At 35.5% G+C, this 24652-nt stretch overlaps 1 protein-coding gene across 7 annotated transcripts in view; it reads left to right on the plus strand.

The window, feature by feature from the left end:
• The window catches only part of LOC106674369 (protein split ends), a 169198-nt gene extending 150141 nt beyond the window's left edge, over positions 1-19057 (plus strand). For 4 of the 7 annotated variants that reach the window (XM_014407015.2, XM_014407018.2, XM_014407021.2 and 1 more), the window contains 21 exons: positions 5226-5393; positions 5515-5798; positions 5858-6080; positions 6197-6323; positions 6455-6635; positions 6719-6825; positions 6893-7047; positions 7106-7408; positions 7492-14450; positions 14527-14840; positions 15236-15337; positions 15900-16387; positions 16461-16650; positions 16718-16957; positions 17029-17310; positions 17476-17553; positions 17700-17814; positions 17882-18174; positions 18254-18454; positions 18545-18703; positions 18770-19057. In XM_014407015.2, coding sequence (XP_014262501.1) covers positions 5226-5393; positions 5515-5798; positions 5858-6080; positions 6197-6323; positions 6455-6635; positions 6719-6825; positions 6893-7047; positions 7106-7408; positions 7492-14450; positions 14527-14840; positions 15236-15337; positions 15900-16387; positions 16461-16650; positions 16718-16957; positions 17029-17310; positions 17476-17553; positions 17700-17814; positions 17882-18174; positions 18254-18454; positions 18545-18703; positions 18770-18898 — 11098 coding nt within the window. In that variant the 3' untranslated portion in view covers positions 18899-19057. The remainder of the gene's footprint in view (positions 1-5225; positions 5394-5514; positions 5799-5857; positions 6081-6196; positions 6324-6454; positions 6636-6718; positions 6826-6892; positions 7048-7105; positions 7409-7491; positions 14451-14526; positions 14841-15235; positions 15338-15899; positions 16388-16460; positions 16651-16717; positions 16958-17028; positions 17311-17475; positions 17554-17699; positions 17815-17881; positions 18175-18253; positions 18455-18544; positions 18704-18769) is intronic. The other 3 variants (XM_014407016.2, XM_014407017.2, XM_014407019.2) reach the window with 3 other exon arrangements.
• Positions 19058-24652: the final 5595 nt, after the last annotated feature.

A 24652-nucleotide genomic window follows, 5' to 3' on the forward strand; every position in this document is an offset into this window, starting at 1 on the left:
TTAAATTTATCATTGGTAAAAAACAAAGTATATTAGATAAAAAAGTTAAAAACTTAAAGTACGGTACACTTAAAACTACTCAAGACCCAAAAACTCCAGTTAAATTTTACCTAAGGGTTATAAACTTAACATAGTACTAACAAATAAAGAAGAAAACAATTTATTAAACAAAGGCTTAAAATTTGTCCCTAAAACAGAATTGGATACAAAAAAATTACTATCTCTTCGTTCATTGGTAGATTGTTGTAATATAAATACAAATATAAAATATAAAGGTGCTGAAATAATTAAAACAAAAATATTAAAACAATAAATGTGCTGAAATTAAACAAAACTTGGTAAATCTAAACGTCAAAAAATTAAATATCCCACGTACAATTAGTTCTATTGATAAAAAGTAAAAAACTAACAACAACGTTATTTTAAAAGCCGATAAAGGAAATAGTATAGTTATCATTGAACATCAAAATTACGTTTCTAAACTTGAGGAATTCCTAAATAGTAATGACTGTAAAGAAACACAAAAAGATCCCACCTTAAAATTAAAAACTTAAGTTCAAACAGCCATAAAAAATAGTGATTTTTTATTCTCAGATAACCAGTATGCAGTTAAAAAACTAATACTAATGAACCCGAAACCCCCGATGTTGTACGGTACAGTCAAAATTCACAAGGAAAACAAACCTATAAGACCAGTAGTGTCCTTTTATAATTCCCCATGCTATAAACTTGCTAGTACAATTGACAAAATAATTAAAAACCACACCAATTTCAAACTTACATTCGGTATTAACAATTCTTTAGAATTGATAAAAGAGTTAAATAACATCAATATACCCAAAAACTGTGTTTTAGTGTCATTTGATGTTACTAATTTATTCAAAAATATCCCCGTTGAAGAATGTACTAAACTCATAAAGCAAAAACTTACCGAGAATTCTATTGACGAATTTGTAAAAAATATACAATAGGCCTCTTAAATATATGCGTACTATATAATTATTTTAAATTTAATCATAAATTTTACGAAATGAAAGGGTTACCAATGGTGGTCTCCATTATCCCCACTTTGTGCCGAAATATTCATGGATAATTTCGAGAAAAAAAATCTTTTCTAATCAAACAACGAATTAATTAAATATGTTCATTTTTGGAAACGTTATGTACACGATATTTTATGCGTATGGTCGGGAACATTAGAGGATCTCAAAGAATTCCTCCAACTAATTAATTCTCTGCACCGTAATATAAATTTTACATTGAAAATTAACAAATACGGTTGTTTGAACTTTTTAGACCTAAAATTGTCCATAATAAACAACCTAATAAAAATAGACGTATATAGAATCCCACAACTGCAGACATTATGATGCAGATTCTTCCCACCCATGGTCCCAAAAGGCTGCTGGTTTCATTTGGCTCTAGAGACCGTACGTTAAAACTTCCATCAACACCTGCTAACTATAATAAAGAATTAGAAACTATTAAAACCTTAGCAAAAAACAATGGGTATCTTAGAAATATTTATTGGTAGGTTGCTAGTTAAAAGAATAAAAAATTAACTTAAAAATAATCTACAATAGGACTTAGCCACCCCACTATAAAATGAATCCTTAGGTTTCCGTTGTTTGCCATTGGTGAATTATCGGAAAAAGTTAGTAAAATTTTTATACAAGAAGGTTAAAATAGCTTTTAGAAGTACGGGTTCACTTAAAAACATCCTCTCAAAACATAAAGACAAACAACTTGGCAAAAATCGGGGTTCACCAACTTAATTGTAATGATAGTAATATTAAATATATAGGACAAAGCGGTAGAGAAATAAAAACGAGAGCAAAAGAACACATGCCTAAATCGAACCAATTTTCGCAATTTAAGGACCATATTAAAAAAAAAAACAAAAAAAACAATCAATTTCAATCCAAATTTAAATACAACAGTGTTACATAGTTTTAACAAAGGGAGAGAACTAGATTGGTTTGAGAAATTTGAAATTAAAAAATGTAAAATTGAACATGGAAATAAGTGCATTAATAATATAATAGATTTTGATCTACCTCCCATTTTGTATATGTACATAAATAATATTAAACGTCCAAATAATTAAATTAATTATTTTAATTATTATTATTTTTATAATAATTTAATAATAGTAAGATATTATTCTAATTTTTATCTTTGATCTTTAATCACTAATTTATAATTAATTTCTTACAGTATTTACTATTATAATATTTACTTATGTTATAATTCCCGTTTTTAGCACGTTCAAATTGAGCCCATTAAAAAACCAGCTTCTCATTGGAACGTCGCGTTGGCAGGGGTATCGGTGGGTTCATTTTTGCAATTCGTGTCGAGAGACGTGGTTGTAGGAATCCTTCAACCTGATGATGAGCTAAGGGCTCGAAATCCCGATATTTGCAAAACACTGTGCACAGCAAACTGTGAGTAGGACCTGTCTTCTTAAAAAGGATTCTTCAACCCTTGTCAAGACTTGGTGGTGTCGCACTGTGTGTGACCAGAGATATATACTTTTTTGAAAGAACGAAAAATATACAATTATAATTCTTGTTGTATTTTTCCCTGGAACCACAGCGCTTTTCAAGCAAGGAGAAATTCTATGAAATCCACTATTCCAAAATAAAAAAAAACGCCCGTATATACGGGCTGTAATGACCGAGAGGTCATATTTCAATTGTTCCTTTTCACATTTATCTTCTTCCTCTTTAATATGAAGTTTTGTACATATAAGAAGAGATAATAATAAAAAAATAACATGTTAAACAATTTATTTATAAAAAATTACGTTTCATTTTGAAAATATTTAGCATTACCTACATGACATGATTTGTTTTTCTCTTGTCATTTCTGGTTTTGTTTGCCTACTGCCTATACTGTTTTGGTTTACAGGCGTGAATCAGCCAGTCAGTCTGAATGATGCCATTTTATAGGATTTAAAAAAATAAAGGATAATTCTGGGTGAATTTATATATTATAAATTTCTTCTTGAGGTTTGCAGTGTGGTGAACTTGTAGGTTGGTCATTTCTGATCATTTTGATCTGCCTATCCTTACTGGTTGGGTCTGTCAGGCGTGATTCAGAATTTTACCATCTTCAGTGATTGGTATTTCTTTTATTTTGTTAGTTGTGTCCGTTTTTTAAGATTTAAAGAAAAGTAAAGAAGAAAATTAAATTTGAAGAAATTTTAAAGATTTTAACTTCTGATTTCTGAGAGTCAGATATTTGTGAGATTTCTTCTTCAGAACTACAGTGTGATGAGCCTGATGATGTTTGACCATTTTTATCTATTCTTACTGTTTCAGTCTGTCCTCTTTGTTTTGATAACACAAATAATTAATTTATAATTTTTATGTAAAATGTGGTTGAGGTAAAAAATTAAAGTCATGGGCAGGATTCGAAAGTACGACGTCTGGCTCTATACCCCTGTGCTATAACCATCTCAGCTATTGTGATTTCAGTCTCCTGGGACACCAACTCATCATCTTAACTTACATTTTCATGTTTCCCTCTTTTTGGCATACATTGAAATGTTGTGTAATCGGATTTGATTCATAGCATCACATGAAGTCGCCACGAGAGCTATTAGCGAAGTGTAGGTACTTCAGTAATTATTATATTAATTCATTAATTCAACGTTTTTTTAGTTAACCAAAATAATTATTTAAATTGATTTATAATTTTTATGCAGTGTGGTTGATTAGTTGGTGTCCCGAGGTTGATGAGTTGGTGTCCTGGGGGACCGAAGTCATGATAGCTCAACCACATACAAATTATATAAATCAATTTAAATCATTACTTTGATTAATTAAAAAATATATGGATTAATAAATAATTAAATTGAACCGTGGCTGTGGTAATGAACACATGCATGAAAGTTTCTGTCCAATTTCCAGATCAGCACTAAAGTGTTCTTGGATGTTGTATTGTTTGTAATATGATTCCTACATATCCCCTTAACATGTTCACCCTGTTCTTAGATGTTCTATCAGTGTGAAAGGACTGAATTACTAATAGTTTAATTTAGTAGAGTAGGTTGGAGTGCCAAAGTCGACCAAAAGTCTTTTTGGTTTCAATAAAGAGACACAAGATTTATTAAAGAGGCCCAAGTGCTTGGTGGCTTTGTTTAATTTTTGTTAAAAAATAGATTTGGTGAAAAACTAAATTGAAAAATGGGTATAATAAAATCAAAGTGTGTTTAATGGGTTTTAGGAAATATTGATACAAGACAGATCAAGCGCCAGCTAGGTCTTTTTTAGGTTAATGAATCATGATTTCATCTGGGAATTGGGTAAATTTGTAATTTTAACATTGTATAAGACTTTTTATAAATAATGGTTCTACTCACTGATTGGTTGTTTGCAACTATTTTGATTTCAAGCATTAACCGCTCCATCATCAGCTTGAACGAGTTGAACCTTGAATCTCTCGAAATATTATTTGGCATACAAATTAATAACTAATTTAAAATTATTTTCTTAAGGTATTTATTAGGATAATATTTAGTTGTGTTGTAATTTATGTTTTTTGCACGTTCAAAATTGAGTGGCATTAAAAAGAAGTGAATCTACATACTCACCCCACCTTCATCATTTCTATTGTAAATTTCATTGAAGATTCTTTTTGACAAATTTTTTATCATAGGCTGGGCATATGATATTGCCTGGAGATTTATTTTTTTAAATATTTTTATTATTATTTATTTATTTTTTAAATTTAGCTGATGACCTCAAAACGACATTTTTGTGTTGGACTGGTGCTAGGTTTCCTTAAACTGTTTTGAGTGGTTGGCCTCTCTGTTGTTATCAGATGTTAATTTCTATTTGTAAAATTCTGACAAAAGCTTTGGATTTGGGGATTGGATTAATCAAATATACGGAATATAGTCATGCTAATTATATAGAATATTTATTAATAATTTCATCATATAGTGAGGTTCTTTCAATTAAAAGGAATCACGAAAACCAGAACAGAGTCCAGTTTTCCTGTGCTGTGTAATTCTGACAGAAAAATCGAATAGTCATATATTTTTTAATTCATTAATAATTTCTAAGCTTTTTGGAAAGGCTTAAATTTAAAAAGTCTAAAGAACATTTGACTTGAAACTTGAGTTTTATTTTAATAGCGAACAAAAATTGAGTAATTTGTCAGAATTAAATATATCCACATGTAGGGTGTAAAGTAATATTTTGATTGTTTTGTTACAGAGTTGTTGGTAGGAATCAGAGCAGTCACCATAGAGTGGGCTCATCCTGGGGTTACGATAGTCCCAGCCCAAGATATTCAAGCCAAGTACCCTCGACACCTGAACTCCCCTATAGTGAGGAAAGACGAGAAACAACTCCCGTTGTACATAAAAAACACTCAAAATCTAGGTAAGCTGGTATTCCAGACTTGTTGGGTCTGACTGGCCTAAAAAGAATTGTAGATTCTTGAGAAAGTATTATTTTGTTCTGTAATGTCAAGATATATTCTTAATGTATTTTTGGTTTTTAGTATATCTAGGAGGTCAGGAAGTGATACAGGGTCAAATTCTGGTTCAAGCAGATCAAGATCAAGCTCAGCGTCGAGTCACTCTGGTTCAAGTACTTGCTCGACTGCATCTTCATCACCTACATCTGAGAAATCTTGTTCACAACACAGCCAACAAAGTACGTTAAGGAGTGGACCTCAGTCTGCTCTAACGGTGACACATACCAACTCCAACAGTCCGGCAGTTCATTCCGATGACAGGAGGCCACTTGCGATTTGTGTGCGGAACCTTCCTGCTCGGTCATCAGGTATATTGTACGCTGTATAAATTTGTAAAATATGAGTTAACTCCTTTTTTTTCGGGTAGATACGAGCTTAAAAGACGGTCTATACCACGAATACAAAAAACACGGGAAGGTGACCTGGGTCAAAGTGGTGGGCCAAGGGATTGATAGGTATGCCCTGGTATGTTTTAAGAAACCAGAAGATGTAGACAAAGCCCTCCAAGTCTCGCATGACAAATTGTTCTTTGGATGTAAGATAGAAGTTGCCCCATACCAGGGATATGATGTCGATGATAATGAATTCAGGTAAATAACTTAATATTCAGTTTTCAGTTATTAATTTTTAATCTAATAGTTTATATTATTTTTATTTTGTTTTATTATTTTGTTAATCTAACTAACTTTTACATTTGTGTTTTAAGGCCGTTTGAAGCAGAGCAAGATGAGTTTCATCCAAAAGCAACTCGAACGCTTTTTATTGGAAACCTTGAAAAAGATATTACAACACAAGAAATACGCAAGCATTTTGAACAATTTGGAGAAATCATTGTAAGTGTTTTTCATTTTATTGCTTACACTTTTCAACCTTAATGAAGTTTGTCAGTTTATCTTCTCTTATTTGCCCATTAAATTAAACTGACTAAAATTGTTTCTTTAAACACTGAATCGCTGCATTTCAGGATATTGACATAAAGAAGCAAGGTACGTCTTCTTCATATGCTTTTTGCCAATTTTCCGACATAGGGAGCGTAGTGAAAGCAATGAGGACCCTTGACGGGGAGCACATAGGGAGTAACCGGATTAAACTCGGTTTTGGTAAATCCATGCACACAAATTGTGTCTGGGTCGACGGGGTCTCAGGTAAAGCCTACAACTTAACACTCAACTGATTGTTTAAAAAATTCATAAACTAAACTATAGTATTTATTTATTTTTATTTTTAGACACAGTTTCAGAAAAGTACCTGAGTCAACAATTTGGACAATTTGGCCCTGTGACACATGTTGTTATAGACAGAGTCCGAGGACATGGCCTTGTCTTCTTTGAACAAGTAAGTTCTTCATTTAAATTTAATTAAAATAGTTAATATTTTTGGAACTAACACTTATGCTTTTCAGATTACTTATGCGCAACAAGCAGTGAAAGAAATGCGAGGCGTTGTGCTTCGAGGGAGAAAGCTTCAAGTAGATTACGCCTCGAGAGAATGCCAAGAAGCATTTTACGACCGATTGGAAAAGCAGTCTAATACAAATCATCCATCTTTTGAAAACAAGTACGATAAAAATTTTAAAATTTAATTTTCGTACAACTAATCTTGATGAAAATTTCAGTGTTCAAGCTTCTCCGCAAAGCACGGTTTCAACGAGTTCGAGGGTATTTGATAGTCAGACTGTTTCTTCAGCCGCACCAAGTGCACCGAGTAGCGCACGTTTTACGGGTACTCCGACTGCAATCGGCACCAGTAATAGATATTCAAGTAGTGGGGCTGCATCAAGATCATATTCCAGGCCTGCGGTGACATCACCAGCAACATCAAACACTGCTTCTCCGTCTACGTCTATACGTTCCTCACGGCATTCGACTTCACAAAGGTTCGAGTTTTCTGAATACATCAATGAACGGCGATCCTATAGGTAACAAACTTTTTAAAAATCTACTTGTTTTTATATCATCTTACAAAAACATATTTTTGTATTTGTGTCTTTTTTTCCTTTAGGAGTTATGAAGATTCAAATATGGAAGATGGACCTTCATTGCCACCCTCTACAGCTTCAACTACTACTGGACCTGGAACAGGTGATATTAGGCACTTGCAAAAGGAAAGAGTAGCACTTCTAGAACAACTAGAAGATTGTCCAAGCTCTGGAGAAGAGGGTGCTGGAAGAAGAAGGTGTAAACATAGGAGAAGCCAGAGTGGTGATGGTAGTAGACCGGGTACCCCTCTCTGTGATGAAAGGCCCGAAAATTTACCCCCCATGGAGCCTAGGAGAGCACCGAGAGAAAGGCCACCCGATCCACTGTCTTTACCACTCCCAAGGTTTGCATCCCAGGTGTTGTCTCCAAGGCCTGCACCACCTAGTCCTCCAGCATCTCCACAGACCCCTCATTCCTCGTCTTCGGACTCCGAGCCTTCTCCTCCCCCACCCGAGTGGGAAGAAAGGCTGCGTTCCTTAGACGAGAAATATGAAAAGTGGACCGGTTCAAGAACAGGTATGACAAAAGTTGATCCTTCCACATTAAAAGTGCGGCACATCAAGTTACTAGATCTTGATCTTCATGATCTGCAACCCTCGGACATTGTCAAATCTGTCCTTGCCAAGAGATCGGTGTTTGATGAAGACTCAAAGAGATTGGAGAACTTTAGTGACAAGTATGAACCAAGGGAATTCGTTCCTACGAGCAGGACGAATGTTCTCAGGAGGTTGGATATGTCTCCTTTGACTTCTCCTGTAAGTAAATCCCCAGGGCTTCAATATCCATTTCCTAGCCATCCACCAGCCCAGTTGTCAGGTTCTGTGGTCACAGCCAGTACTCCTGCCCAGCCGGCGTTAACGCTGGCATCTGAGATGAAACAGAATACGACGCCAACATTCCTCTCTAATTGTTCCCGCCTTCTTCAACCAAAGATTTTTCCTTCTCCCTCAACTCCTATTGAAACTAGTCCGAGACCGTCCACGCAACCACCGGACAAGTTCAAAAACAAATGTCCTCTTCCTATCTCACAAACAATTAAGAAGGATCTCCCTACATCACTCAAATCCAAACCGTGCCCTCTGCGAAGGGATAGTGTGGATGAGAAAGCCGAACTGCGAAGAAAATCTCGTGACGAGATGATTCCGGACAGTGCAATTAAAAAAGATGACACTAGTGAAAGTGATAAAGTGAAAGACGCTCAAGTTTGTGAAAGGCGAAAAAGTGCGATAGAAAAAAGGAGGAACAGTGTAGAGAGCAAAGACTCTGTAGCTAAAGACATTGTTTGTGATAGGCCTAAGGACATAGTTAGTGATAATAAACGAGATGAAAAAGAGAGGAGACGAATTAGTTCTGAATTAGATATATCGACAGATATGGAAACTATTAAACAAAAAAATGATCTTAAAAAATTTAATCAGACTGAATCTATAGAAAAATCTAATGACAGTTTAAGAAGTAATGAACAAGAAAAACTGAAGAAATCGAGCGACAACTTTGAAAGGCGGAAGGATAATGAGTCTGTCTTAAGGCACAACTCGACCGAACTTTATGACAAGAAGAAAGATACTTTCGTTGTCAATGCTGAAAGGGACAAGAGGAGAGCCAGGGAGAGTACTGATAGTTCAAACGACAATCCCAAACATAAAAAAGTACCTGATAAAAATAAAGCAAACGATAGAAAGAAAGATGTATTTTTGGAGAATAACTTTGATGCGTATATCGACAGATTAAAGGAAGATAATTCAAAAACTAAAGACGAGAAAAAGAATGATTTCACTGACAGCAAATTTAAACATCACAGAGATAGTAAGTCGAAAGAAGATAATTCTGAAAACTGTCGTTTGAAGGAGGACAAGAAAAGGGAATATGAATTTCACGATCGGCACAAGAGTACCGATAAAAAAGATGGACATCGAATAAAGGAAGACAAGAAAACTGAAGATGTGTTAGATGGGCCAAAACAAAAAGAAGACCACAAGAAAGATGAATGGAACGACAGTGTAAAATCATCTAAAGATGAATACTCAAGTCTCAGAAAGGAAAAAGAGCAAAATGATCGAAAAAAGGAGGAAAAAGAACAGAAAAGGAAGGAAAGAGAGTTACACGCTGCCAAAAAGGAAATAGAGGAAAGGCGGAGAGATAGGGAAGAAAAAGAAAAATCTAAAAAGAACAAAGATTTTGACATTCATGAGACCAAAGTCAATGGTGATCATGATGGTGAGTACAGTCTCGATCCCATCGAATGTAGAAAAACATCAATAACATATGAAGGTAATGAACTGAGACTTGAGTCTGCTAAAAAAGAAAAGAGAAGGGACAAAACATCTTGGCCTGCAACCATTGGATGTAAAAGAAGGTTAAGTTCGCAAGACAGCCTCGACATTTCTGAAGATCCCAAGAGGAGTAAACCTGAAAGGAGAGACTCCAAGGACAGTGGGAGAAGCAGTGGAAGCAGCAGAAAGGGTAGTGGCGAAAAACATAATAATAAAGGTTTTACAAAACTGCTCGAAGAAAAGATCAAAGAAGACAAAGAAAGAGAAATGCGAAAGAAGGATGAACAGGAAACTCGACAAGACGAGGAAAAGGTTCTTAAACCAGCACCACGCAAGGAAAAGCGTAACAGCGGTGAGAAAAGAAAAGAAGAAAGAAAATTTAAGATTCGTGTTAGAGAAAATGGAACTGCTAGTGACAGTGATTTAGGCAGTGGAGACGAAGAAAGTAAAGCACGAAAACGTCAGCAGCATTCCATTTTTGACATAGTAGATGATGAACCTGCTTACATCTCGATGTATGACAAAGTGAAAGCAAGATCTACCAAAAACATGCAGAAACAGGAAGAAGAAAAAAGGCAAGAAAAACTGAAAGAAAAGTTTCACCAACTTAAACAAAGCAGAGCAAAGAGAGAAGAAAAGAAACGATCGACTTCTTATGATGAGGATTCTGATTCTGAAAAAGGTAGTATTAGACGCAACAAGCTTTTGCTTACAAGTTCTGAGGACGATGGAGGATCAGAAGGAGACATAAGAAGTAGAAGCAGAAAAATACTTTATGACACTTCCGAAGATGACATGATAGTTTCATCCAGAAAAAATACATATGTTTTTGAAAATGATAAATGCAATAGAAAAATCATTTCTGATGTTTCTGAGGATGACACTGTTATAAAACGCATTCCAAATAAGGTAAAGACATCAAGAAACATTTCATTTGATTCAGAACCAAAAACAAGAAAAATAATGTCTGACACGTCCGAAGATGATAATTCCAGGCTAATGACAACACCTAGGATAATGAAACCGATTAGGATTCATTCAGATGATAGTGAAGGAGACTTGGGTTTTGAAGACTCAATAAGAACTGATCCTACTAAAGAATTTGCTCTCAATGAAATATATTCTAATAGACCGGAAGTAGCGAACCGTTACAAAAATGAAACTAATAATAGTGAACTCACAAACGAAACCATTAATCAGCCTTTACATTCTTCTCCAGAAAGTTTCAGAAGAAATTCTATTGACTGTGGCATTGTCTCAGAACAGCCGAGAAAGAAATCACATAAGAAAAAGCAAAAAAGGCAAAAGAATTTTGAAGAGAACGAAGATGGCTCTATCAAAAAGCATTCTTCTAAAAAAGAAAAGAAAAAGTCTCATAAAGACGACGATGAAAAGAAGGCTAGGAAAAAGAGAAATGAACGTGAAAGTTCAAATAAGAGAGATGAAAAATTGGAAGACATTTTTGGACCTTTATCTGATGATTCTGAAAAAGCGCTTGGAAAATGGCAAGTTTCCCAAGTGTACGGTTCGGATTCTGAATCTGAACGAGAGAACATAAGGAAGAAAGAAAAGAAAATGAGAGACAAATTTCACAAAGAAGTCGACGAAAGATATTTTTCAGGTGATTTTTTGGGTTCATCAGAAAACATGGTCAACTCTAATGAACACATTAAAAAGAAGAAGAAGAGGAAGAAGTCTAGAGATGAAAAAATTAAACACCATCAACAAAGATTAGAAGAAAAAGCTGTCAGCACAATTCTACCAAAAGAGGAAAAAAATGATATAGTACTTGAACATCATAATGTGAAGGAAGAAACAAAAGAAGTGATAGTAAAGCAAGAAATTGAGGAAGTCCGAGATATTAATATGATGATGCAACATGAAATTAAAACAGAAATTAAAGAAGAACAAGACATCATTCCTCAACCACCAACCATTTCTTGCTTGCTGGATACTCTTCTTGATAGTCCTCCACCCACCCAAAGCAGTACGCCAAAGAAACCTGACATTCCTGGATTCGGTTCAGAAGTCGATGAAACCATTCATGAAACTGCTGTTAAGAGCATTTCAGAATCTCCTTGCACGACATTAGATGAATCCGAAATAAAATTTAGCGACAAAAGCAAAAATGATGATCATTCAACTGTTGCTGAAGAAAAACCTACTCCGACTATTTCACAAGAAGAGACAGAAGATGCTGTGGCTGCATTGTTAATATCGTTTGGCGGGGGATTCGAAGGGTACTCTGAAGGTACGCCAAAGCCTGATACACCTGTGTCAGAACCTGATCTTCAGATTGACACCGACACAGAAGATACCTATGATCAAATAGATTTTCCAAGGACATCCAATGCTCCTGACTCCCCAGGATCATTTTACAGGCATAATGAATCCCGAGAAGGTCTAGAAGAGAGGATCATGTCTTTAGCTTGTTCCTCAGAAAACCCTTTGAAAGATGCTCCAAAACTCCAAATACATCATGCAACTGAGTTTAAATTTGAGAAAAAACTCAATTCCACACATTATGACTCTCATAATCAAGAGAAAAGTGTGATTACTGAGAAACAAATTGACATTGATGATGCAATGGAAGTCGACGGGGAATCGCACAACCAAGTACAAAATGCTAACAAAGATTGTATCCCAGAAATGATAAAAGTACAAGAGGAATCACAAGATAAGCAGTTAAGAAATGAGTTTATTGAAGACGATTGCAAATCAACTTCAATGGAATCAAAAGAGTCAGAACAAGAGCCTGAAAAATCAGAAAGTTCTATGAAAGACAAAGAACCAGAACAGGCACCGGAAGATACTAATGTTTCAGGTCAATCATTACCGATAATTCAAATTTCAGCACCAAAAATGCCAGTCCCAGTACCAACTCTTGTACCCCTGAATAAGCCTGAAGTTCATAGCGGTCTATTCCAAAAAGTAGAGGTTGTAACAATTCAACAACAATCACCAAAACCCGTCAATACTGTCCTGGTACAGCAACCGCAAATACAAACTGCTCAAATCATGAAACCACCTTCACAAGATGATCTGCCTTTGACAGTTCAGACACCATCATCTCCAAATAGAACTAATCCAAGCAGCCCTGTTGCTTATGACCTCAAGGCCTCAACACCTACCTCATCGATTTCTACAGCCGAAAACAGTGTAAACTTGTCAGTTTCCTCGAGTGTCGTTGTACAGCCTAAGGTAGCTGATAGCGTCAATGTTGTTCAGAATAAACCTCAGCTTGGACCACCATTGATTTCCAATCAGTTTTCTTCACAAGCGATCAGACCTGTTACACATCGGTTACCATTCCAATACCCAGTACCTCAGATGAAGCCGAATCCGATTCCCCAAATACATCCACCAACTCCTCAAACTCAGCCAGCACAGATTAAACCTGCACCACAGCCACAACAGCACGTGGTCCAACCTGTTACAAAGCCATCTGTGAGTCCATTACCTTCCAACGAATCGAACTCTGTCCCTACAAATTTTTCTGTGCACAATGTCCAAAAGCAACTTAGCGTTGTCACGCAAAACACCCATATAACTTCACAACCTGCTGTTAGCCCACAAAATTTGAAAATTAACCGACCTATCGTCACTCTGTCTCCTGTTCAAACTCTTACGAGGCCCCCTCTTAATACACCCCAGCTTCCTTGCTTGGCGAATCCAGTCCCTTTGATACAACCTGTCAAAATAGAAGAACATATTAAATTACCCACACCTTATCCTCAGTCCAAGACACAAATTATCCCAAATTCTTTACTCATTCATGGTCCTGGGCAATCTGCACCTCATCCTGAAAGGGTCATAAACCTATCTCCTAGTCAGCCCATCACCTCTGTCAATGCCCAAAAGACATCTGTCATTAAAAATTCTCCAAATGATCTCACCACAAATGATTGGCACTTGAAGAAAGTGGAAAACAAGGGTTTAGATTTGAAAACAAGAATGACTGAAAATGAAATGAAAATGCCACTTCAAGAAGCACAGGTGAAAACACACATCGGCCATCCTCTGAAAGAACCTCGTAGGACGCCCAGTCCACAGAATTTGACTAAAGAAATGACTGAACCTTTGAGTTTACAAACCAAAAAACCCGATGATTCCAAACCGTTAAATGCTGTAATTCAAGACCTGACAATGAGAGCCGTTAATAAAATGTGGAAGCAAACAGTGCCACAAAATGAGCAGAAAGTCGATACGCCAAAACCTATTGAGCAAGTTGTAAGAGAACTGACATTAAGGAAGAAGGCTACTGCCATTGAAAACAAAGAAACCGAACCGAGCATACCTTTAAAAGATAATAACCTCCAAAATGAACATTTGATAAATGCCAGGATTGAATCGGTAAAGTCTGAAATGAAATGTAGCAACAACGATGTCAAGGAGAACCCGACGACTCCTGTACCTTTAGAGATGACTGTTCATGAACCTTCCAAAGAGGTTCTCCACCTAGAGAAACAAGAACCAGTAGAAGAAATGTTAAAAGAAGTCAAAAAGGAAGAAGTCGAAATCAATGAAGAAGCATTAGAAATAAAACACTCCCCCATAAGGGATAATAAGTCTCCAATTTTTGAAAAGAAATCGCCAACATCTGAAAAGATATCACTCAAATTCACTCCTTCAGATGAGAGTCCTGAAATGAAATCTCCAAAACCACACAAAGAACCGGAGATTAATGACACACCAGTAGAAGACAAAAGTAAGTTTTATATTAATATTTTTTAAAAAATCTAATGCATTTCTGTATATTTTTAACATCGAAACTGTTTTTGTAGCACCAGTGAGAATAGAAATGCAGCCAGTGCGTGGAGGTCGTGGAGGAAGGAGAAAAAGAACAGTCGGAAGAGGAGGCGGTGTGTCTACAAGGAGGACAAGGCACAGCAACACTGCACCCACCCCTTCGACCGATGTTTACGAATTCAGAGATGACTCTGAGGAAGAAACGGGACGTCCTAGATTGATTCTAACTATCAAGAGCCCACCTGAGCAACCAGCTCACGTAACCAGATCTCGTTCACCACAACAGCTTCCTCTCGCTCCTACGAACAACATGACACCTACTACAACCAGAAAATCAAGACGTCTGCAGGTAACTTCATTATTATGTTTTAACTTTTTTTAATATTATTATTATTAAAGCAAGAAAAGGAAACCAAACTCATTTTATCGTCTAGATTTGGTAAATTGTGTTTTAAGTTACATTTTTGTTGGGAATATGTTTAATTTTCCTTTATACTAGTCTTTCAACAGAAAGTAGTAAAATACAATTCAAATTTAAAATACAATTTCATGATCTATGCGATAAATAGATTGCTAAAAGTTCAAAATTCATATTATTTAAAAAAAAACTATTGTAAGATTGTTATAAGTGGATGGAATTGTGTGTGCCGTTTTGGCCAAATAAATGTTTCAATAACAAACACACTTAACATGGTTCGTTTTGGCCAGTTGGCTACAGAAGTATCATCTTTGAAACATTTTTAGGTCATTTGTAATGATATTGAGTCATCCCGTGCAAAGCAGATTGACAGAGAGAGACCAAATACTTGTAGAACACGTTCTAAACGACTCCAGATTAATTTCCAGGTTGCGTATTCAACAAATCATTAAAACAAAAACCACCTTTTTATTTTATTTTATAAATAATGTAATTATTTTAGTTTAGGGTTAACTTGCACCCATGTACAGAAAATATGTGTGCTTATTGTAGCTTTTAGGTTTTAGCTATTTGTGATAATGTTTTAGAAAACTTTGTTTTTGCCATAATCAATCACAATACAGTAATTTGTGGCCAATAATACAAAATGACTCAAAAGCACTTATTTGACTAAGAATATTAATTTACTTTTTCTCCCCCCCCCCTTGTTTTTGTTTGTTTTTTGTTTGGTGTTAGTTAATTAAAAGTCCTTTATGTTAAGCGCAAAATGTTTTTGCAATTTTAATTTGGTATTAATTTAAAAGAAACGTTTTCCCATTCCTTTTAAAATAAATATAAAATTCCTTTCCCATTTTTGTACTAATTTGTTTTCATTTTATGTTAGTGTGTGTCCTCTGTTGTCTGCATTTGTAAATGTTGTATATATACATGTTGTGTACCTCTGAAATTTAATTTTGATTTGATATAATTTTTTTTCTCATTTCCTCTCAGGAAAAGGATGGAAGAAATACTGTTGACGATACAATTGACGATGTCATACGAGGAAGACCAGGAAGAAGAGCAACAAGAAGTACAACGCATAATCTTGCCCCACCTACTGTACTTGAGACAGTCCGTAAATCACCGAGACGAAAGCAAATCGCTCCTCCTCCACCACCTTCTGTCCAACAACCATCTTCACCTCCTTCTTCTTCTCCTCAACCTATGACGATTATTCCTACACCACCACCGGCACAGTCTACTCCACCGACTCCTACAACAACTGCTCAGCCACCGACAACTATTATGACTACCGTGACCATGGCGCCGGGAGTGCCTTCTTCTCAACCTCAGCACCCCATGGCTCTAGGGAAATTAATAAGAGCTGGATTGCAACATTCAGCGACAGAGCCAACTACACTCATTGATCCTGTAACCGGGCTTTTGATTCCCATGAGGGAATCAGAAGAAGGTCAATACATACCTGTGCACAACGATCGGTTAGTAATATTTTACAGTCAATATTTTCATGATTATGCTATTGGAAACTAATTTGCTATTTTTGTTTATTAGTGCTTCAGCCAATATGGGGAATGCTGTTCACAAAGAACCTTGTGAAGGAGAACCTCCAGAAAAGCGTCAGCGTATGATGCAAGGTGAAGAAGCGGTTGCAAGGACAACTTCTGCTCGTATGAGTGTTGTTCGGCCTGTTGCTCCTCAGTCGGTTTGCTCAATCACCGCTGTATCCCAACCAGCAGCTAAGGTTATTATTTTTACCACTCCCCTCAAAATACATGTAATTATCACAACTAATCATACATTTTTTGCAGGTCACTATGGCATCTAGTCCCAGTTATGGAACCCCAATGGATACGACAACAAATCGGAGCACAGCACCATCTAGTATGCATTCAGTTTCCATACTGTCGCCAAAAGCGCATTTGCTTCAAGGCGTGGCACCTAGCAGAGTCAAACTACCTCCTCGTGGACCTACTTCGCCACCTGCTCATTTTCCAAAAGGCCCTACACCTATGACACCAAAGGCCCTTATTCTTCAGTCAATCGGAAATGTAAGTGATTCATAAAAAATGGTAATAATTAAAACAAAAAGTGGTTTTATTTTATATAATGAAATTTTCAGGCTCAGGCACGAGAAGTAGTTGTTGGATCACCAGCTCCTCATCAAGGCTCATTGCTAACTGGATCAGTAGCAAGTCCACCTCTTCGAGCACACCAACAGCCAATGATTACAGGTGCCAGTAGTGCTCGGGTCCTAATAAAGGGATCGCCCTCAGAAGTAGGACAAGGGACCAGACTGGGAGATGGCAGCTGCATCGTTCCCGGCACTTCAGCCCATCCCGCTGCTTCACGTAATCAGGTCATGCAAGCCGGAATGCCCATTCCTGCCTTTGAGGCATCACTGGTACGATCATTTACTTACACATTGTATTGTGATTTTTGAGCTTGGGTTTTCATTTTTCTTTCCTTGCAAATTCCTCCTCCATTTTTAAAGTATTTTTTGGGGTTTGTTGGTTTTCTCTTTTTCTATTTCTTACTAAATGGTGATGGTGTGTATGGTTGATAACAGCATGGTGTTGTGGCTGATCTTCTCCCAAACCCACAATGGTCCAGCCAAGGTGTACTCCCAGTTGCCCAGCAGCAGCAGGTAAACCCGACATCACGTTTCCCTCCAAACTGAAAACATCTTTTTACAAAAAATTGCATGGCAGTAGATTTTGTTCCTACTTCTTCCTTCTAATTTTATTATTTTATGCAAAATATTTATTTTAATTATTTGCATTTTGCTTATAGGGAGAGATGGTTAACTATTCACCTCATCATCATATGCAGACCGGTACTCATTACGTCAGTATGTTCCAACAGATTTTTGGAGATTCTTCTAGAATGGGACCTTATTCTCGTCCTGGTAATTATTATTTTTATCATTACTTTTCATGATAACAAAACATTTGTACTCATTACTTTTTTTAAAGGAGGAATGGTAAAAGTGAGTGATATGGATGACAGAGGAGGGACTGGAGCCCTCTCATCACCACCACTTGAGCTTCGCCGAGGTTCTCCACACGACAGGGCCACGGATTCTCCTCAAGTAGCCAATCTCTATATGCATGGCTCTGCGAGACATATATTTTATGAAGGGCTACCACCGCAACCTGCCCAAAGACCACAACCAACACCACCATCGTCAGGAAGGCTTCAAGTGGCCACACCTCCACATGCGAGTCAAGTGCCACCACAAGCCGATTCCCTCTTGATGCTCTTACAGGTACTTTATTTTAACAAAATAGTCATCGTATTTTGTAATTTATTTTACTCATATTAATCATTTTATTAATTATTCACAGCGTTACCCAGTTATGTGGCAAGGACTGCTTGCATTAAAAACCGATCAGGCGGCAGTCCAAATGCATTTTGTTTTCGGCAATCCTCGTGTTGCAAGTGATTCACTCCCTTGTAACAGTGACGGTTCCACACCTCCACTCAGGATAGCCCAGAGGATGAGGCTGGAACCATTCCAAGTAGAAGGCGTAGCCAAAAAAATGCAGGTATGTTTTAAAAATTCATCTTTTAAAATATCATTGTTAAAATATGTTGTTTTTTGTGCAGAACTTATTTTAATTTTTGTGCATTTTCAGACTGACGATGAACATTGTACACTTTTGGCTCTTCCTTGCGGCCGAGACCACTTAGATGTGCTTCAGCAGAGCAATAATCTGCAAAACGGATTCATAACGTATTTGCAGCAGAAACAGGCAGCTGGAATTGTTAACATCGCTCCTCCTGGTGCAACACAGGCAAATAAAAAAAAAATGCATAAATTTTTAACACGAAATGGATTTTTAATTTTTTTTTCTTTTTAGGCTGCATACGTTGTCCACATATTCCCAGCGTGCGACTTTGCCAATGAGAACCTAGCAAGAATTGCGCCAGATCTGTTTCACAGGGTTGCCGATCTTGCACACCTAGTGATTGTCATAGCAACTGTTTGACTGAATCGAATAATAATGTGTGACAGTTATATGATATTTGTCCGGATGACACCTAATAGTGATGATCTCACACAGCTATACGAAAACTACACACCGGTTGTGACGTTAAACTATCCCCAATCTTGACAAGTGCTCCTCATCTCCTCATTAAATTAAATTTAAAAAAAAAAAAAAAAAGTTATTTAAAACATTGATAGAGAAATTTTATTTTTCTTAGTTGTTTTTGAATTAATGAAAGTTTTTAAAAAAATGGGACATTTTATTGAACTTTGAAAACACATTATTTTCATATGGTCATTTGATTTGTAATTGTACATTTTGTTCTTTATACAGATTTTATAGATTTAATTAATGTGACATAATGGACCTTGTTCTTTGTATATACTTATATGGATAAATTTTATATACATACAACAGATATGTGTATATACATATATGAATATTTTGTGAAGTGCTATATTGTGTGTAAATTTGAATATTATTGTTAATAGCCAGTGACCACTATATACATACAGCTAGGCTTCAACTTGTGGTTACCTATAAAATATGTAAATAATGTATATAGTTATAATTGAGCAATAATAATGGGTTATTTACTAATACTTATTATTACATCGAACTACAATAATTGTTTATATTATACATAAGAAAAAATACAGACATATTTTATGTTAAATATATAAAAATATATATTATATATAGCTATAAAGCAAATTGAAACCAAATAACTGGTCTTTAAGCTCTACTAAATTATAATTTATTTCATAGAATAAAAAGGGCAAAAACTTCCATTCAAAGAAGTACAAAAGTTAATTTTTATTTTATCATTTAGGAGGAGGTAATAATTTAGTGACTGATGTAGAAGTGATGAACACTTGACCAAATATGCTCCTCTTTGAATGATACATTTTACATGTATGTGATTGATCACTTTGATTGTAACAAATTGTACTATTTGTAAAACATATGAAAGAAAATCCGTTGTACATATAATTTGGTAAATTAATGTCAGTTTGCTCAAATAATTATAGAGTATATATTATATATAAATATGAAGATAATGGGGGAAACGAAATGGAAATTGCTTCAAAGTTAAAGAAAGAAAAAAAAAGGGGCATATGTACATAAGAAAACTATTGTAACTAGTAGATGTTTGTTTTGTGTGACGTATAGTCTTCATTAAACCCAACTTCTATTTTCTTTTTTATCTCGTTAAATACTTTGTATATAGTTCAGAGAGTTTCTTGGGCTGTGATCTCTGCATTAAGTTGTATTGTGTCGTTATTTTTCAATCGATAAAAATATATTTAAAAAAAATCATCCAGTGATTTAAGTTATTAAATGAATAAAGATGTTAGTGAAAATTATAAGCTGCATTTTTTCTTAAAATCCCTTTCACTTACTCTGCACATGTTTACTGTTGATATTTAAGTCTAATATTTGTCTTTTTATTTTATATATATTTTTTTTATGACAAAAAAAATTGCTTGTAATTTGGTTTAACATAATTTCTAAGTTCACTAATTTCGTGGTCTGCTTGACCAATTAATTAAGGTTTTTAGTTGAGATAAAAAAGACAATGGCACAAGCGGGATTCGAACCCCTGATCTTCGGCTAGATACGCTGCTGCTCTACTACCACTTGAGCTATCGTGACCTCGATCCACTCGGACACTAACTTCCCATCTCAACCCCACCTTTTGAATTTTCTCTCCTTTTTGCCATTTTTCAAATGTCGTGTAATCGGATTGGATTCTCGACGACAAATGAAATGGCCACGGAGAGCTTTAGTGAAGTATACTTAATTTTGAAAAATGGCAAAAAGGAGGGAAAATTCAAAAGGTGGGGTTGAGATGGGAAGTTAGTATCTGAGTGGATCGAGGTCACGATAGCTCAAGTGGTAGAGCAGCGGCATATCTAGCCGAAGATCGTGGGTTCGAATCCCGCTTGTGACACTGACTTTTTTATCTCAACTAAAAACCTTAATTAATTGTAAGTCTCTAATTTTTCTCTCCTCTAATGGATTTAATCAGTAAAATGAAGTATATCTTCACCAGAAGCTCTCCGTGGCCATTTCATTTGTCGCCGAGAATCATGTAATCCACACGACATTTGAAAAATAGCAAAAAAGGAGGGAAAATTTGAAACGGGTTTAAGTAGAAAGTTAGTGTCCGAGTGGATCGAAGTCACCATAGCTCAAGTGGTAGAGCAGCGGCGTATTTCGCCGAAGATTGTGGGTTCGAATCCCGCTCTTGACACTGACTTTTTTATATCAACTAAAAACCTTAATTAATTGTAAGTCTCTTTAATTTTTCTCTCCTCTAATGGATTTAATCAGTAAAATGAAGTATAACTTCACTAAAAGTTCTCCGTGGCCATTTCATTTGTCGCCGAGAATCATGTAATCCACACGACATTTGAAAAATAGCAAAAAAGGAGGGAAAATTCTAAACGGGTTTAGGTAGAAAGTTAGTGTCCGAGTGGATCGAAGTCACCTAGCTCAATTGGTAGAGCAGCGGCGTATTTAGCAGTTGTGGGTTCGAATCCCGCTCGTGACACTGACTTTTTTATCTCAACTAAAAATTTAATTAATTGTAATAATTTCTAAGTTCATTATAATTAGTGGTCTATGGACCAAATTACTTCTTACAATTAATTAACATTTTTATGTAAGGTTTTGGTTGTAATGAAAAAGTGTCATGAGTGGGATAATTTCTAAGTGTTTTTTACTTGTTATCTGAACTTACTTATTAATTTTTTATTTTTGTTTTAATAGAAATGCAGAAAAAGAAAAAAATCAGAAAAATCATTTTATTTATTTATTTTTATTTATTCACACATAGAAAACAACCGTCGCAAATGAAATTTGAATTTCCAACATAATTTTTACAAAATTTAATAAATTAATCACCCTCTCGTCATGCTGTTGTGGAAAAATTTGCTGAGTTGAAGCGCCTTGGAAAAACGGTGGTTGTTGTCTGGATCCCCGGACACGTCAGGCTGGAGGGTAATGAACGTGCGGACGAGGCGGCAAAGGCTGGGATGTCCCACCGTCCAGACCGGACCATCGCAACTAGGCCCTCTGACACCAAGCTAGCAGTAAAGAACATGATAAAAGAAAGATGGCAGCGTCAGTGAGCCGGGTCGTCCGAGAGGCTTTTGTGCGTCAAGAGCACTATTCGTAGATGGCCCCCTGAGAACCTGAGCCGGAAACGTCCTTACGCAATTAATATTAGGCCATACACGGTTGACACATGGGCACTTGCTCTTGGGCCAAAGCGGGTTTCTGGGTCCCCTGTTCCGCTTTTTGGGGTTCTTTATTGTATATAATATGTCTTATGTGTTGTGTGTCTATATGCTTTGTCTGAGTGCATGTATTTATTATCATGAATGGCGAGGGGTGATGGTGAAATATAACATCATCATCACCCCTCGAACGTTGAGAGCGTATGAGTGTGTGTTCGGGGTCGATGGCGGAATATTTATAAAAGTACTCCATCGACCAAACGGAATGAGTGTACTGTATGGATGTATTTATGTGTAAGAATGTATTTATTTGTATGAATGTAGTGTTTGAAAGGGTAAATAGAATATAGACTTAGTTGGGGGCTGAAATGACCTAGATGTCAGAAGCCCCAGTAAAAAAAAAAAATAAAAAATAAATTAATTAATCACGTTTTTACATTATTAATGCAACCTAAGAAATGTTTTACAGGCAATGCAATAAAAGTGACATTTTGATTATTTTTTATCATTTTTCTGTTTATATGCAAAAGACAAGTGGCATAATCAATCTTATAAAGCTCATTTATTTATGCCACTAAAAAAATTCAGTGATTTTATTTTCATCAACTTTAGCGATTCACTGCTCTGAAGCCTGAAATATTAACATGTGGCATACTATCCTCAATCATTTTGGTTGCCCACAGCAGAACCCAATTTAGCAAGTTAATTTTGTTAACATTTACTAAATGGAGAAAAATAATTTAATGTAAGAGTTAGGTCCTTGCAGCGCTAAGTAGGTAATATAGCGAGCGGAACTTTTATTCAATTTTGGAAAGTTATTGAATGAAAGTCATTTGTACTTTTTCAGTAGTTTTTTCCTTTATTTTACAAGATCATCCAAAATGGGCAAATAATTAAAATAACACAATTACACAGAAAAGCAAATTTGCAAATTACGTGGTTTCATAATATAAATAAAACACTTCCAGAAGAAAAAAATTGGAACAACCTTAGCCAGAGAAACTTTTGCCCTTTGTGAGATGGCCCTAAGAATTTCAAAATAAATTGTTTAGAGGGTGGTGTTGGGAAAATAGAAAAAGTATAAACGAGAGGACGCAGACTGTGTCCACACAAGGAGACTATCCTGATGGCAGTTGACATGAAGCACACTATCTTACACAGTCAATATGTTAAACAAAGTGACAAAATATTTTGTGGCATTTGGAAAGTTTTAGTCATCTTCATGATTTTCATATCGAAAATAAAATCTGTTATCAAAGCATTGGAAGTGTAGTGTCAGACAATGAGTAAGTTCAGAACAATCAAGAGAACTGTTGAACTGTTGAAAAAGAAAACTTTTCTGAAACATTGTATTTTAAAGAGAACAGAGTATGAGAGAGAAATAATAGGTTAAAATTAAGATAAAGTTGGTTTCCTGTTTTGAGACTAATAAAATGTAGTATGCCATTCTTGATATCATATTTTTGCATCATGATACCATCCTAAGTCTAAGAATGTGAAAAGGCTTTTAATTTTTATCTCAAATCTGTATGTACACTTCATGTGTTGGTTGATTGCTGTTGTAACTAAAAATAATATATATATTGTTTTTATTTACAAGTCAAATCCCAAATATTATTTTTATTATTGTCAATGTTTAATATTTCAATGTTATTCATGTCCTTTGACTTTCTTGTAATTATTGTAATAAAATGATTATTTGGAGATCGTGAGGTGCGGTCTGGTTAAGTGTGGAGAGAAAGGGTAGGGTCTGATTTGATTGTGCTAATGTGTTTGTGTCATTGATAATTTTTTCCTTGTACTCTTTTTTGCTGATTGCTACTGTTTGTTTTGTTTTAACAGCAGAAAGAATGAGTAAGTCAGGATTATTTTTGAGAATTTTTTTTGTTTTGGTGTATGTTTGTTGTGATACGTTGTGTTGATGTGTAGTGAGGTGTTGTAAGTGATTTATTATTGTGTTAATGCATTTTGATCGTGTTATGTCTTTTTCTTCTTCTGATTTTGTTGACTTTTGGATTGCACAATCTACATCAGTAATTAACCAATTTAGCTGTTGGGAAATCTTTTTTGTTGTAAGGAATGGAATGTTTGGGACCAGGTGATAGGAAGTTTTGGATTTCTGGAGGAATGTTAGTTTTTGTTAAGTTTAGAAACCAATTGTTTGTGTTAACAGGTGTTTCATTGTTGATTAAGTTGTTAAGTTTTATGGTGTGTTGTTTTTAATTTGGTCAAAGTGGAATTGTATGCATCTTTTTGGTGTTTGTAGAATTTTTTTAAGTGTGTCTGTAGACGGCAGTGAGTATAATTGGTGTAAGTTTTGTGTTAATGTCTTAATGTTTTTAATGCTGGTGGTGATTTCTATGTTTAAAATGTTTCTTTTGAAATGTATTGCTTTATGTATGTCATTAATTCTGGTGTTTGATTGTGCTAGTGTGGCATTTGTGAAGTTAAAGTTGTTTTTCATGTGAGTAGGAAATACCTTGTGTTGTCTGCATTTAAAAAAAAAAAC

The sequence above is a fragment of the Cimex lectularius genome, unplaced genomic scaffold (assembly GCF_000648675.2).
Source record: "Cimex lectularius strain Harlan isolate CLEC.00 unplaced genomic scaffold, Clec_2.1 scaffold188, whole genome shotgun sequence".
Classification (NCBI taxonomy): Eukaryota; Metazoa; Arthropoda; class Insecta; order Hemiptera; family Cimicidae; genus Cimex; species Cimex lectularius.